Here is a 13,934-nt window from a genome sequence, read left to right as displayed (position 1 = left end):
GCGAAACATCGCTTAAATTCGCAGATATTCCACTGACGTGCGATGTTATCTACAAATACTGAAACGATTCATTAATAATTACTGGTTGACCCACTGCCGCTTTTGGAGACTGCGCTGTTTTAGCGTATTGCTTAAACGCTATATCCAATGAAGCGCCGTTGTTGCGTCTTTCTGCGATTTACTATAAACGTGAATAAAACTATATAAAATTCCTCCTTTATAATTTAATTTTATAATTTAATTTTGTTGACGTAATCATTGATTTACGCAACTTTAAAAATTGCTCAAAGATAACTCACTTATATACTTTTCCTTTCTCTTTCTCTTTTTCCTTTAAATCACTATAATGTCAGTCACATAAATGTATAAATAGAGTAAAATATGTATGAAAATAGAGTGAAAGAGCTAAACTAGATAGTAAAATATTTTCTGTATGAATGTATGAATTCTTTCTCAAGTTGGAATCTAATTATAGAATTACTAAAGATTAGAGATAAAAAAGAGAGAGAGAACTTTTAGTGAAAAAAAAATTGTAGAAATATATTTTTATCATTTTAAGTATATTTTACAATTATTCGAGATATGAGTGGAAATTTAAATCAAATTTGAACGATATAAAAATGAGGATACATTATCGAAAATATTTTAAGAAATGTATTTCAGAAAATATCTCTGTCCAAATACAGACTATTAGTTTCACTTAATATAAACAATATACAACAATATTAATAAGATATTCAATATCGAAAAAAATTACATAAACGCAACAAGTTTATTAGCTTTATTATATTTATTTAATAGGAATTATGTTTCTTATCATGTATCTGTAAAATTGCATGAGTCATTAATTTTAAATAAATGATATGCAATATATGGTCTGTATGATAGATACATAGTCTTAGTAACGGGCGCTGATCTTCTCACTAAATTGACCTAAATTTATTATAGTCCCCGAGCGGAGCAAGCCTTTAGGGTTCATGCCTATAATTCTCTATATTCTAAATTTTATCAAAGAAATCTTTTATATATATTTTATATACGTATAGGATATTTAAACATATCAATTATGAAGAAAATTTCTGTTAATTTCGATTAACACAAGAGAGAATTTAGATTTTAAAAATCCAGATTCAAGTCACATTATTAAACATTTATATTTGTGTTTCAGACATTTTGCGTGGTGTCCAAGAGGTTTCGCAAGAACTATATCCATAGGTTTACAGCGACCAATAGTTGGTTCATCTTCTCTCCGTGGAATTGTGTGCGAAAGTTCTGTATCTTCCTAAGTACGAATCAGTACTTTGATTACGTGGTCATGACTACTATACTTCTTAACTGCGTCTTCCTGGCCATGACCGAAACTATCGAGGAAGCAGAGTGAGTATAAATTAGCCTCTCATGATTATGCAACAGCAGCGATTAGTCGATTAGCGATAGCTATTACTGAATGAATCTGTGCTTGTAATTTCAACATAAAATCATATAATTGTATTTCTTTGAAAATGGAAACGGGTATTTTTTCAATAAGCTTAAAATTAATTTTTTCTTAGCAACGACTTGATTAAAATTTATTTTTTTGTTTTTAACTTTTTGATTTTCAATATTTAAATTTAACTTTTCAATATTTAATTTAAATATTTTAGTAACTACATAACAATAATATGTTACTATAGAATACCGTTATTAACATATATAAAATAATGTGTAAAATAATATATAAAATATTGCGATACATTATATATTTAAAAGATCATTCTTCATTTTTTCTCTTATTTTTTTCCGTGTAATATTTTTTTAACATTATATTTTTCTAATACTTTTTAAATATCTCGATAATTATTAATTAATTTGTATAATAAATAACTTTTCATTGAATATAATATTGATAACAAATTTCAATATTGTCATTGTGCTTGTACTCTTAAATGTAAGCTTGAATTGGACTTTAATCAAACTTTTATCAGTTAATCGGAGTCTCTGCATTCGAAGAGTTAATGACGAGGTTTGACGAGTTCTCTTTAAACATGCATAACTGGCCTTCATTTCATATATGTTCATTTAGCATATAATCCTCTTAAGCTAAGTATTCTCTAGCGAGTAACTCGCGAGTTCTCGTCGTCGACTGCGGATAGCAATTCGTTTAACGTCGGTTTCCGCCGAATATGTCCCGCGGTAATTTTCCGCAACTGCAGCCTCAACCGCGAAGGCGTGTCAGATTAACGAGCTTTTAGGGTGGTGATTAAATGATCTGTTCAAAGTTCACCTCGGCAAGTTAATTGACTTTACTAGATTAAAGATGAAATTTTTATGTATGCATATTTTATATAAGCAGATAATTTATAATCTACACACTGAGAAAAATCTGTTTGACTGTACCAACAAGATATATCTGATAGAAGGCACTTTGGTTAAACTAAGAATTTCTAATTATCACGATAAAACTTGATTTTTTATAACTGGAACGTTTAATAGATTTTATTATGAGAATTTAGTTAATATTTTCTAGTTGGATCTATTAAACTTTTTGTTATATTACTTAAACATGGACATAGTGATGCCATTTTCTTTGTAAATTTAGTATTATTACCAAGAAAATTTGGTAAATTTTAAAAACAGGAAGAAATTAATCATACTCATCTGGTAATTCCTAATGGAATTCCGACTCGTCCATTTTTCAACAGACATACTGGTTGAATCTATCAGATTTCTAGTTGATGCAACCAGATTTTTTTCTTGCACTCATTTTTTTATTAATTATTAAATATTCTGAAGAAAGAGAAACGTTAAATTTAAAATTTATTTCAAACAATAAAGTAAGTACGATCATCGTTTAATAATGCCATCGCATGATTTTGATCATTCCTGAGTGAGACAATAATACGAGAAATATCTCGAAATCGATAATTCAAACTCGATGAGCATGCATGCGAAATGTTCATTAAAGTCGTTCGAGTCGCGCAAACTACGCGAGAGGAGAGCACCTCATCTCGCGTCGCACAAAAGCGAAAATAAAGGGGAACCGCATCGCGGTTATTCCATGCCCTCGGAGCCGGAATGCAGGCTGCGAGATGCACGGCGGTGCATTCGTGCAGATATGGAATGCCGCAGGGCGCAACGTCCGAGATACGCGGATGGAGATTTAAAGATTTGCTCTCTTTCTCTCTCCTTTTCTCCTTTTATGCTATACACCCTCATCTCGATCTTTCGAATGGACTAAAATTCTTTGCCAGTACGAACGAAGATCGAGAAGAAGCGGAGAAGAGAAATTAGCAAGGGAAATTTTCATCCTTGACGCCAATCAAAATTAATTGCAAACTTATCGGAATTATTAAAATTAAAAAATTAATAAATTGAATTTTTCTTTATACGCAGATAGCATTTTTAGTATCCAGTAGATTCGAAAAATGCAATTAGAATTTCTCTTGTGTGATAGCCTATGCATAATGTTTTAACATGTGTAACAGCATGATTTATGAAATCATGGGTTTTTTTATGAAATTATTATTCTATTTATAAACATGATGTTTTGTATTATTTTGAGAAAGTTAAATTAATTACTAGCAATCTATGTTTGTAACACCCTTGACATGATTGATACATGTGGTTACGCGAGACGAGATAATTTATGTTGGTTTGGGCCTGTAATTTTAATTTAAAGTATATTGTTTAATCACATAAAACATTGTCTTATGCGTATCTGTTATAATTAATAGATTGCTTATTTTTATAAATATATATTCTTTCTTCAAGATTAGAAAAAGAAAATCAATATAATTTGTTGCTATTGCTCGAATATCGGAATAAAAGATAACGCAATAATTATATATATATATATATATATATATATATATATATATATATATATATATATATATGTATCAAAATATAACAGCTTTTTGATATCGAAAGCATTGATTATAAAAATTAAATAATAAATTTCTCAAAAATAATAAAATTCTAAAACAGGATAATATGATAGATTAAATCCAAGGAAATTAATTACAATAAAATTTGACAGTTTGCATAACATTTCTGTATAACATTCTGTATAACATTTTGACTTTTTGATAACAATATTGGTGTCGATAACGAACGCTAACGTTGATCCGATGTTTGCAATAATACACGTGTTCGTGATGTTTCTCATGTTCCAGATATATCTTCCTAGCCATATACACGGTGGAAATGGTGGTAAAATCAATAGCGAAGGGATTTATACTGAACAAGTACACTTATCTGCGGAATCCATGGAATTGGTTGGACTTCGTGGTGATTACCAGCGGATACGCGACTATTGGGATGGAAGTCGGGAATCTGGCCGGTCTCAGGACGTTCAGGGTGTTGAGAGCACTTAAGACTGTATCCATTATGCCAGGTAATGTAGCGAATCAGAAGCATGTAATTTCCGACTTACTCTGATTGCTTTCATTTCACTTGGGAAAAAATTCAGCATGAAAAAATTTAATCATTGTTCTTTCGAAAAGAAAAAATCCTCTTGAGAAAATTAATCTCTTTAAGCTAAAAAAATCATTATCGTATCCTTTAGATCAATACACACAATTTATATAATTAGTTTACATAATTAAACACAAAAGTAACAGAGAAACAATCAGCTTCTCTTCCTGAAATAAAATATGTATCGAATATTGCATATCTGTCGGGTGTTGTACATCGATTATACAAATGACGTATAATATTAGATATTATTGCATTGCGTTAAATGCACGTGTTTGATATATCAGACATATTAATCAACTGCAAAATAAACCGAATCGCTTCATATTAATTCGAGCTTTAAATCAAACCCGCATTTACGTACGTTTCGCTGAAATAAGCATAAATGATAGCTTTAAAACTAAAAATCGTTCAATTTCATGTACATTGTGATTTATCCTGTTAATCCATTTGCGTGACAGCAACTAAATGACAGCAACGGAATTCATAATATTCCTTGCAATGCAATTTATTATCTAGATATTTACATTTCTTTGTGTGGACATTATTATCTTTATAAAATTGTACCGTATTAATAGAATCCATTCAATTTCCTTCGATCGAAATTAATATTCGGCAACAAAAAATTCACATATTGCTATTAATAACGTGTTAATAATTAAACACGTTATAATTAAAATAATTTCTTTTGTCATCGTGGAATTGCGTATTAATATTTGCGTGAAAATATCCACATCGATTTCTCGGATAACGAATCGTTTCTACCGCTCAATTATTCATCCCTTGCAATATTCAGACGCATTTTAATCTCGTGGTCGCATTTATCATGCATAAAACACATACATTGTAAATTTGCAATGGTATTACATTAAAAGGAATTGCAAAGCGCGCTATAAGCTCGTAAGCTCTCACACTCGTCTCATTTGCAGCTGTTAGAAACTTACAATTCTCGATCAATTGCATAATCCGCGATCAAGTAACAAGCCACAATGACCGATGGTACGATGTATTTGACTCGGAGAAAATTGAAAAATACTCTTTGATTGACAGCTTGCGCTTAAAATAAAACATATATATGTGTATGTATGTATGCATGTTGTATGAATATTTTAAATTGCTCCATTTTTATCTTTGATTTACTGATCAACCTCGAATTTATATCGGAGAGAAATTTTTATCTTTACATTCGTTTTTTGACATTTTTCAAAAAATACTTTGAAATGAAGACGCGTAGCGATTTTAAATCGAACGAAAACTTTATTGTTTCGAAAACAAAACATGTTTCGATAACAAAACATGTTAGAAAACAGGAAAATGCTACAAAGTGAGCTTAGCCGAATTAAAGAGAGATGAAAAAGTGTAATGAGAAGCTATGAGCTGTAGAAAAATAAGTTTGTAGTTGACCACTCGACCGGATGAAATACAAAGTAGTTAAGATAGCATGTTGCAAGCGGATTTAAGTTTCTCACAAAAGGGAGAGATGACATACACAACATCGGTCGACCGTTTACGGAGACCGACAAACTTTGCCCAACTGACAAACTCGAATGCGGAGAATGTGTCTCTCAGGGGGTCTAAGGATAGCCACGGATTATTCTAGATATCATCAAGATTAGTTTGCATCTATCATATGTTATTAATGGCGATTTAGCTTGATAGTTCGTTTTCTGTCAATTTTGAAAAAAAAAAGTATCGCAAAAATACACAAATATATACGATATCCGATTAGCATCAAATGTATAGGTTGACGAAACGAAAGGTTTTTTTCTTTTTTTACGGATATCGGTTTTTACTAACTCATCGCACGATTTATTGATTTGACTGCGGAAAGCTTTTTCCTCATATATTTCAAAATATTATATATTTAGAAAACACAAAAACGGATAACAATAATTCTTTCTGAATATATTTATTTTTTTAAATACGCTAAAAAATTTTTATCTTACTGATTAAGTATTTCTCTATTTTATTGTTATATACAATATCAAAATTGACAATTGAAATTATCGTTTGAGAAAAGATTTAACAAATGTAAATTAAAATTATAAGAGATAGATATTCCATATAATACTCGTATTATTATCTAAATCTTTTATCCAAATTTTCAATTTTTTCTCTTATATAAATCGCATTCTTCTTAGTTTTTGGCTATATGAGAACTTGATTGATTATTCCGTAGATTGTATTAATGTGAATTGTCAGGATGTTTAACGATTCTCTACTGATTTAATCTCAAGAATCTTTATTCGTATTTAACATTATTTATTCGAATATATCGCCAATTAAAAGTAATCTTTGCTTTGCAAGACACAAACCGACAACAATAGAGCCAGAGCAATACGCTTGTATTCACCCAAGAGAAAAAGCCTCTTAAAGACCGATGAATGAATGCCCCGCTATACATTGGAGCGAAACCGATGAATGCTGCAGCTGAGTCAATAGGTCAATGGGAGAATTTCTTAAGCAAAATCGTCGACTGTGCAATCTTTGGTTAACCATGATTTACTTTCAATGAGCTGATATTAATAATCGCATTTGTTTTCTTTAATTTTCAATTAAATATTAATCGTTACGTCAAACGTGCAATCACTACTATTCATATGGATCTTGGATTTTTTAACGAATTTAAAAGTTCGATAAAAAGATCATCACTTTTGTCGTGAATTTTTAATCATTATATTAAAAAATGTTTTATACTGACTTATAATTAAATAAATTATAATTAAATAAAAAGCAAGGTCTTCTTAATTAAATAGAGAACATGAATTATAATTTGTGTTGTTATTATATGTTACAGGTCTAAAGACTATCATCAACGCACTGTTACACAGTTTTAAACAACTTGCCGAAGTAATGACACTGACGATTTTCTGCCTGATGGTTTTTGCACTCTTCGCCTTGCAGGTTTATATGGGGGAACTTAGAAATAAATGCGTGAGGCAGCAAGAACCAAACACCACGCAAATCGATTGGGTTGAGTAAGTTATTTTCATTTATCGCTTGCATAAAATTTATATCCAGTTAATTACGAATTTATTTTAATCTAAGAATATATATATTTTAAACCCCTGAAAAACATTTTTAATTCGTTCTTTCTCTCTGTCGACCAATAACGCGAAATATCTCGTGCTTAAAAGTGTGATTTTGATATAAAAAAAACTTTAAATAAAAAAAAATACGTTTATATATTTATATTTTCATGCTTTATAAAAGATATCATTTAGTTAATTTAATTTTTGTTTGTCTCATAATTTTTGTTTGTATCGAACAGTGATTGAAGAAAAGATAATTGATTTAATCAATTGATTGCCTCTTTCCACAAAAATGCACAGAAACGCGGAGAAACGTGATGGAAATGTGTGTTGGTTCTCTCGTTTTAAATCTCCGGAGATCGCGGGCTTGCAAGAACGCTAACGGAATTTTCGTGTCGCCAACAGGTGGACTTGGAACTCATCCAATTGGGCGTTCAATGAGGACGAGGAGCCAATCATCTGTGGCAATGTAACTGGCGCCAGGTTAGTGTTTCTCTATTTAATTCCACTTCAGGTAAGTTAATTTCAGACGCGAGGGCTACCTCCGTATCGAGACAAGTGCTGCATATCACCGGACAAGAACTAGTCGGGGTTTCGCCCTTGCGAAAAGACTGTAGAGAAGGAGAGAGCGAGAAAAATTGAGTATTTGCCCGATACTTTCTCGAGTCGATGTGTCTATCCTGTAGCGAAATTTGCCAAACTTTTCAATGTCACGTCCGGTTTCCGATATTTGAAAAATCTATGGTTCGTCGACGAAAATTTTCTACCATGTTACATAAAATTTTATTTGAAGTGAAATAAAATATCCGTGAAGAGAGAGTTAACTTTAATTTAAACTTTTAAAATTTTAAATTGTTTTAGAAAGAAAATGAGAATATGTATGAAAATAGAACGAGAACAAAATAGCATAATATTTAAAACTTTTTATATCTTTTGATCCTAAAATATTAAAATAAAAAATTGCAATTTCTCGATCAATTTTCTAATAGCAAAATATCTTTTTTTTTTATTTATAAACTTTACACAACTTACTTTACGTTTGTAACAAAACCCGTAATACTTGTTTTTGCGTTTCGCTGAAACATAAATCATTTATCAAGTGTGTCGACAATTATATAGAATCTTCGACAAACTGTGACGGATAATTGCTAACGATTTATGTTATTAATCACTTGTCACGTTTGCCATGTAATCACGTAGACATATTTCCATCATGGCATCCGATTATTATACCTGATTGCCTTCGCGGTATTGCAGTTTGTTCGAAGTTTATCTCGCACACTTTGACGAAGCGTACGAGCGTGCTCCTCCATATTTATCGATTTGTGGCAGCATCCATTCCCCAAATGATTACACCAGCCGCACGTATGCGCGACGGAATTCGACTCGTATAAATAAGTTTGCAAAAGCTTTACTACTTTACGTGGCGCACGAGCTTTACGACGTACTTTTGGTGCGCTGTATTCCGCGGGAGGGAAAGTAGGCTTTTTATTGGATCGATACGTTCGAAGCTGAAGGTTTCTTTGCACTTTCAACGAGACATTCCTATAAGAAATTCAGCGAAGCATATGAAGATATTACACTTACAACAATCTCGCTACGCGAATATTGTATTTAACAGATTTTGTAGAAAATATCGATTCGTTTTTTTATAACGCAGACAATCGTTTGACACTTAGAGATAGCATCTTAAATATTTAGATTTTATAATAACATGAAGAAATATCTTTTTCGCGAAAAAGACATATTTTTGTTCAGCCAAAAAATTTTGGATACAATAACGCAATATAGTTACAGAATTTTACGTTTTAATTTGCAAAAAGTAATTAAAACTTTTAAATTATTTTCATTCAACGAGTGTAGAGTAGTCGATAGTCACGCAGACTATAACGTAAAAAAGCTCGATGTAAAGCTTTTAGTAAAGACTGCGGCAAAGTAATATTTCCGCACTTGATAATGATAGTGCAGCAGACTCGAAACGTTCTCATGGATATTGCGATGTCGACGATGTAGGTCTTTACCTATTTTCCAGGCACTGTAACGAAAGCTACACTTGTCTCTGCGTTGGCCCTAATCCAAATCACGGTTACACCAACTTCGATAATTTCCTCTGGTCAATGCTCACCACCTTCCAACTGATTACTTTGGATTACTGGGAGGATGTCTACAACAAGGTCATCTCATCTAAGAGATTTTGTCTAGCCTACGAATATAAATGCAAACTGCAGTAAAATTCGGTTTCGTATTTTTTAATTTTTTTAACTCATCTTTTGAAAGATATAGATTAAATAACATTTAAAATTTTTTTTAAAGTCTTTTTTTTTTGGATTAGCAATTATACTTAGAAAATTAAAAGAGAGAAGGATTTTTAATAAAAACAATTATCAAATTTCATGAAAATGTGAAAACAAAATGGAAATTTGAAACTTTTAAATTTAAATAAATTCTCTGGAAAAATATCAATATAAATAAATTCCTTGGAAAAATAACCACATTATATTTGTTACATTCTGTACAGCTATGAATGCGTTGTCGGGATGATAAATAACGTGTTTTGCGGCACAGGTGTTGTCGGCGTGCGGACCTATTAGCGTCTCGTTCTTCACGGTGGTTGTATTCTTTGGATCATTTTATCTGCTAAACTTAATGCTGGCCGTCGTGGCGTTGAGTTATGAAGAGGAAGCCGAGATTACAAACGAGGTGTGCACTCTATTTCAAATCTTGATGAATATACACATTTTTTTTTCTTTTCTCTTTTTAAAGCTATAAGTTTAAACAACACGTTATTTCAAAAAATATATAAAATGTCTCATTTTTACGATAATCAATAATTAAAAATAATTATAAAAAATTGCGAAATCTAATTTGTTGATAGTATTTTATATTTCTGCAACTTTATCAAAATTGTTTTTGTGCGACAGGAACGAAGGAAAGACTTGACGGATCATCGTGAGGATTCAACATTTAGTTTCGACCCGTCAAAGATCAACATTAAGACCTTAACGAAAGATAAACAGAAGAGGATAGACGCCCGTAAAGGCGTATTGCTCAGCAGTTACACGAGAAAGAAGACGCGTAGAAGAAAACGTGGAAGGAGTAGCGCCGGTCAGGAGAAAAACGGTGGTGCTCGCAGCAGGTTTTTATATCTATATTTATGGCTGACTCTTTTCCGCAGCTTGATCTGTTCATCGTTACGAGATATTCGCAACGAGTTAGAGTCGACGATTAAGAGTTATGAATGAAATGGAATTTTTAATCTTATTAAAATCATATGTAATTGTATATAATCGGGAAAAATAGGGTAATATGACTAGATATATTTTTAATGCTTATTTTTATGTTTGAAATTGCAGCATTTATTTTTCTCTTTTTCTATTTCTAAGAAAACATAAATTATATTAGGTAACAATTATATAAAATAAATGTTTTTAATATGTTATTTAAAAGTTTGAAAAAGTACAATTTTTTATCTCTAAAGTTTTGCATTAATGAGAAAGTTGAGGAACAGATTTTGCATGATATAAATTTGCCTCGTTTTAATTTTAAAAAATAATGAAAATATTAGAATATTCTTTTTCATACACGTATATAAGAGTATATTTGGAAATAAAAAGTTACAGTAGGTACAACGAAACTTAATCTTATTTCTGTCAGCATCTACCCGCTAAAAGTATTAGATCCTTTTATACGTTAATCTCATACACAGAAAAGTAATTTCTATCCCTGGTACATGTAGCTCGCTATGAAGTCATTAAACTGTAGGGAGTTTGTTCCAAAAAGATAGAAAGAAAGAAACATCATAAACACCCTCATTTTCAAGAAACTGTAATAAAAGCGAGGAAGGAAAACGAGCTTGCCTTGCAATCTTAGGACATAAGCCATATCGTATGGAGGGCACATTTCGACAAATTTTATAGAATGTATATTAAAATGTTCACTATTCATCTGTGGACTTTTTAATTAACTTGCAGTTCTTTTTTTTTATTTAACAAAAATTTTATCAAATTATTAAAAATGTCATTTTTTTGATAAAATTATTTAATTATTTCAAAGCAAAATATAATTTTAATAACAATCTTGTTAAATTGCCTTGAAAACGAGATATAAAGAACAAAACTTTATCATTTATTTGCGCCTGTAAATATTAATTTGCCGATTGCATTTATCATAAAATTGTTGATTTAAATTAAATAAAAAGAATAATTAATGTCATGTTTCGACACGTTTTTAATCGCGCAATACGCATTCAGTCTTTTAATAATTTTATTATTAATTACTTATATCATAAGAAAATCAAAACAAGGCAAATTATTATTTATTAGATTCATATAAAAAATTACTTATGAATAGTGCAATCTTTTCTAACTTATATATAGCTAATATCTTATAATATAAAATTTATCTTGTTTAAAATTTCCCCTTTATAATTCATTGCATATTTTTCATAATCTTTTAATATATCCAATGAGTTAATAGCAATAAATTTTATATTTTTCTTCGAATAAGCTGTATATATATATATATATATATATATATATATATATATATATATATATACGATTTTCTAATGTTTGGTAATGTCTTCTACGAATTGAAATGACCTGACGTAGATAGTGCCTGATATTCCCATGGTTAATGTCGCTCATTACTAAAAGCATCGATTTCACTGCTTGAACTTGGCTGTACCTCTCTGCAATCCCGAGACTAATTAGTTTAATGTTCCGAATAATCGTTAATTTGTGCAGCAAGATACGAGCTCTTTAAAAATTAGACTCTATTCGATCATTATATATTCGATCATCATACTTTATCAGTTCGGAATTTGCACATTCTTTTTATAAATATGGAAACTTAAAATAATTAAAATTACAATAAAATATAATATAAAGATTAAGGAAATATTATAATTTTAGTTTTTAATTCCTGGAACGCATACGTACTTGCGTAGCAAACCAACTATTTGCATTTTCATAAAATTTCAATTTCTCTCGTCTAGACTTCGCTCTGTGGGATTGCACGTTCTCCCTCGACGACGAATTGCTGAATTCATCCTGAAGTATGACGGGAACTACGTTGCAGGTCTGTGACACCCAGCCCGAGTCCGAGTCCTAGGCACTCCAATGTACGACCCTCCCACTTGCCGCTCCAGAATGTCAGTCCTAGACCACCGGAGCTCAATACGGTGCACCGGCTGGCGCCGAACCGGGGCATGCTGCACTCCAGACAGGCCAGCAATAATAGTAACCAGCAATCGTCGCTAGACGACTCGGGGGTGGTGGATGACCACGATGGCGACGATGTCACATCGGCCGAGGAGCAGCACGACAAACGTGAATCGCGGGAGCATCGCGCCGAGAGATCGCAGGAGAAGTCTCCGAGGGAGCATGGCAGGACTCAACAGGCCCAATCTCAACCACATCCGGAGTGCTCACCAGCGCCGGTCACCGTATCGGTGAGGACTGGTAACCGGGAGATTCGGGTGCTCAAATGCAACGGAGTCAAAACCAAGAAACATATGTACGCGCTGCCGCCAGAGTACCTGTCGCACATTGTAGTTTTAGGTGAGCAGAAACTAATTATGTTGACTGCAGTTGTTTATTGAAACAATACACATTTGTGTAACTGAATTAACATGTTAAAATGATTTTCCTTTAATTAAAATAATACGGAAATATCTTATTGATCTTATTTGTTCAGTATTGTAAAAAATTGTAATTTAATTAATTAAATTTTTTTATTTTTTCTTCAGTATTGAATATTCAAAAGTTGTAATATATAATACTCGCTGCATATATGTTTATTGAAATTACATTCATCATCATTGTATTAGTAAAATTCTAATTAATTTGCCGTCAAAACTTTTTTACCTAATTATATATTTGTTCAAAATCACATGAAAATTGCTTTGTTAAAATTGCACAACTTATGGTTTAATTAATTAAAATGTTGAATATTTAAGCTTGTAATAGATAATATTGGCCACAGGTACTGCATTATTTATTCAAACAATATATATGTTATAACAATAATATTGGTTATAACACAACTGTGAATTAATAAAATTTTCCAATATATATTCTGTAAAAGAAAAAGAAGAGAAAACCATTATAGTTTTATCTATTGTAATATTTTCCAATTTGGAATATCGGAACTTTTTTAACATGTACATTCTAAATGAACTAACATGGATATATGATATATGTTTACAGATGATCTTCCAGATAGAAATTGCGATAAATGTATTCAATGCTGCGTAGATTATGAAGGATGGCTACGATTTCAAAACTGCCTATATAAGGTAAATTATCACTATTAACTATAATATCCGCTTTTTTTACATCTTAAGCTTTTTTAAATCTTAAGCAAAGAAAAAAAAATTCTCAAGGGATTTTGCTTGATTTGTTCTGATTAATAAATGACTATCAATTACCGCCGTATTTAAATAAA

The 13,934-nt window shown here is 31.1% G+C and overlaps 1 protein-coding gene across 4 annotated transcripts in view; it reads left to right on the top strand.

The window, feature by feature from the left end:
• The window catches only part of LOC105256685 (sodium channel protein 60E), a 75,209-nt gene that overhangs the window by 47,796 nt on the left and 13,479 nt on the right, over positions 1 to 13,934 (top strand). For 2 of the 4 annotated variants that reach the window (XM_025414628.1, XM_025414627.1), the window contains 9 exons: positions 1,169 to 1,377; positions 4,155 to 4,375; positions 7,253 to 7,433; positions 7,893 to 7,970; positions 9,520 to 9,661; positions 10,053 to 10,187; positions 10,409 to 10,623; positions 12,567 to 13,048; positions 13,697 to 13,785. In XM_025414628.1, the coding sequence (XP_025270413.1) occupies positions 1,169 to 1,377; positions 4,155 to 4,375; positions 7,253 to 7,433; positions 7,893 to 7,970; positions 9,520 to 9,661; positions 10,053 to 10,187; positions 10,409 to 10,623; positions 12,567 to 13,048; positions 13,697 to 13,785 (1,752 nt within the window). Of the gene's footprint in view, positions 1 to 1,168; positions 1,378 to 4,154; positions 4,376 to 7,252; positions 7,434 to 7,892; positions 7,971 to 9,519; positions 9,662 to 10,052; positions 10,188 to 10,408; positions 10,624 to 12,483; positions 13,049 to 13,696; positions 13,786 to 13,934 lie in introns of those variants that run through there. The other 2 variants (XM_025414629.1, XM_025414630.1) reach the window with 2 other exon arrangements.

This window comes from Camponotus floridanus, unplaced genomic scaffold (genome assembly GCF_003227725.1).
Source record: "Camponotus floridanus strain SB8 unplaced genomic scaffold, Cflo_v7.5 scaffold86, whole genome shotgun sequence".
Classification (NCBI taxonomy): Eukaryota; Metazoa; Arthropoda; class Insecta; order Hymenoptera; family Formicidae; genus Camponotus; species Camponotus floridanus.
The sequence above is the reverse complement of the archived record's forward strand: the minus strand, read 5'-3'. Positions and strand labels throughout refer to the sequence as shown.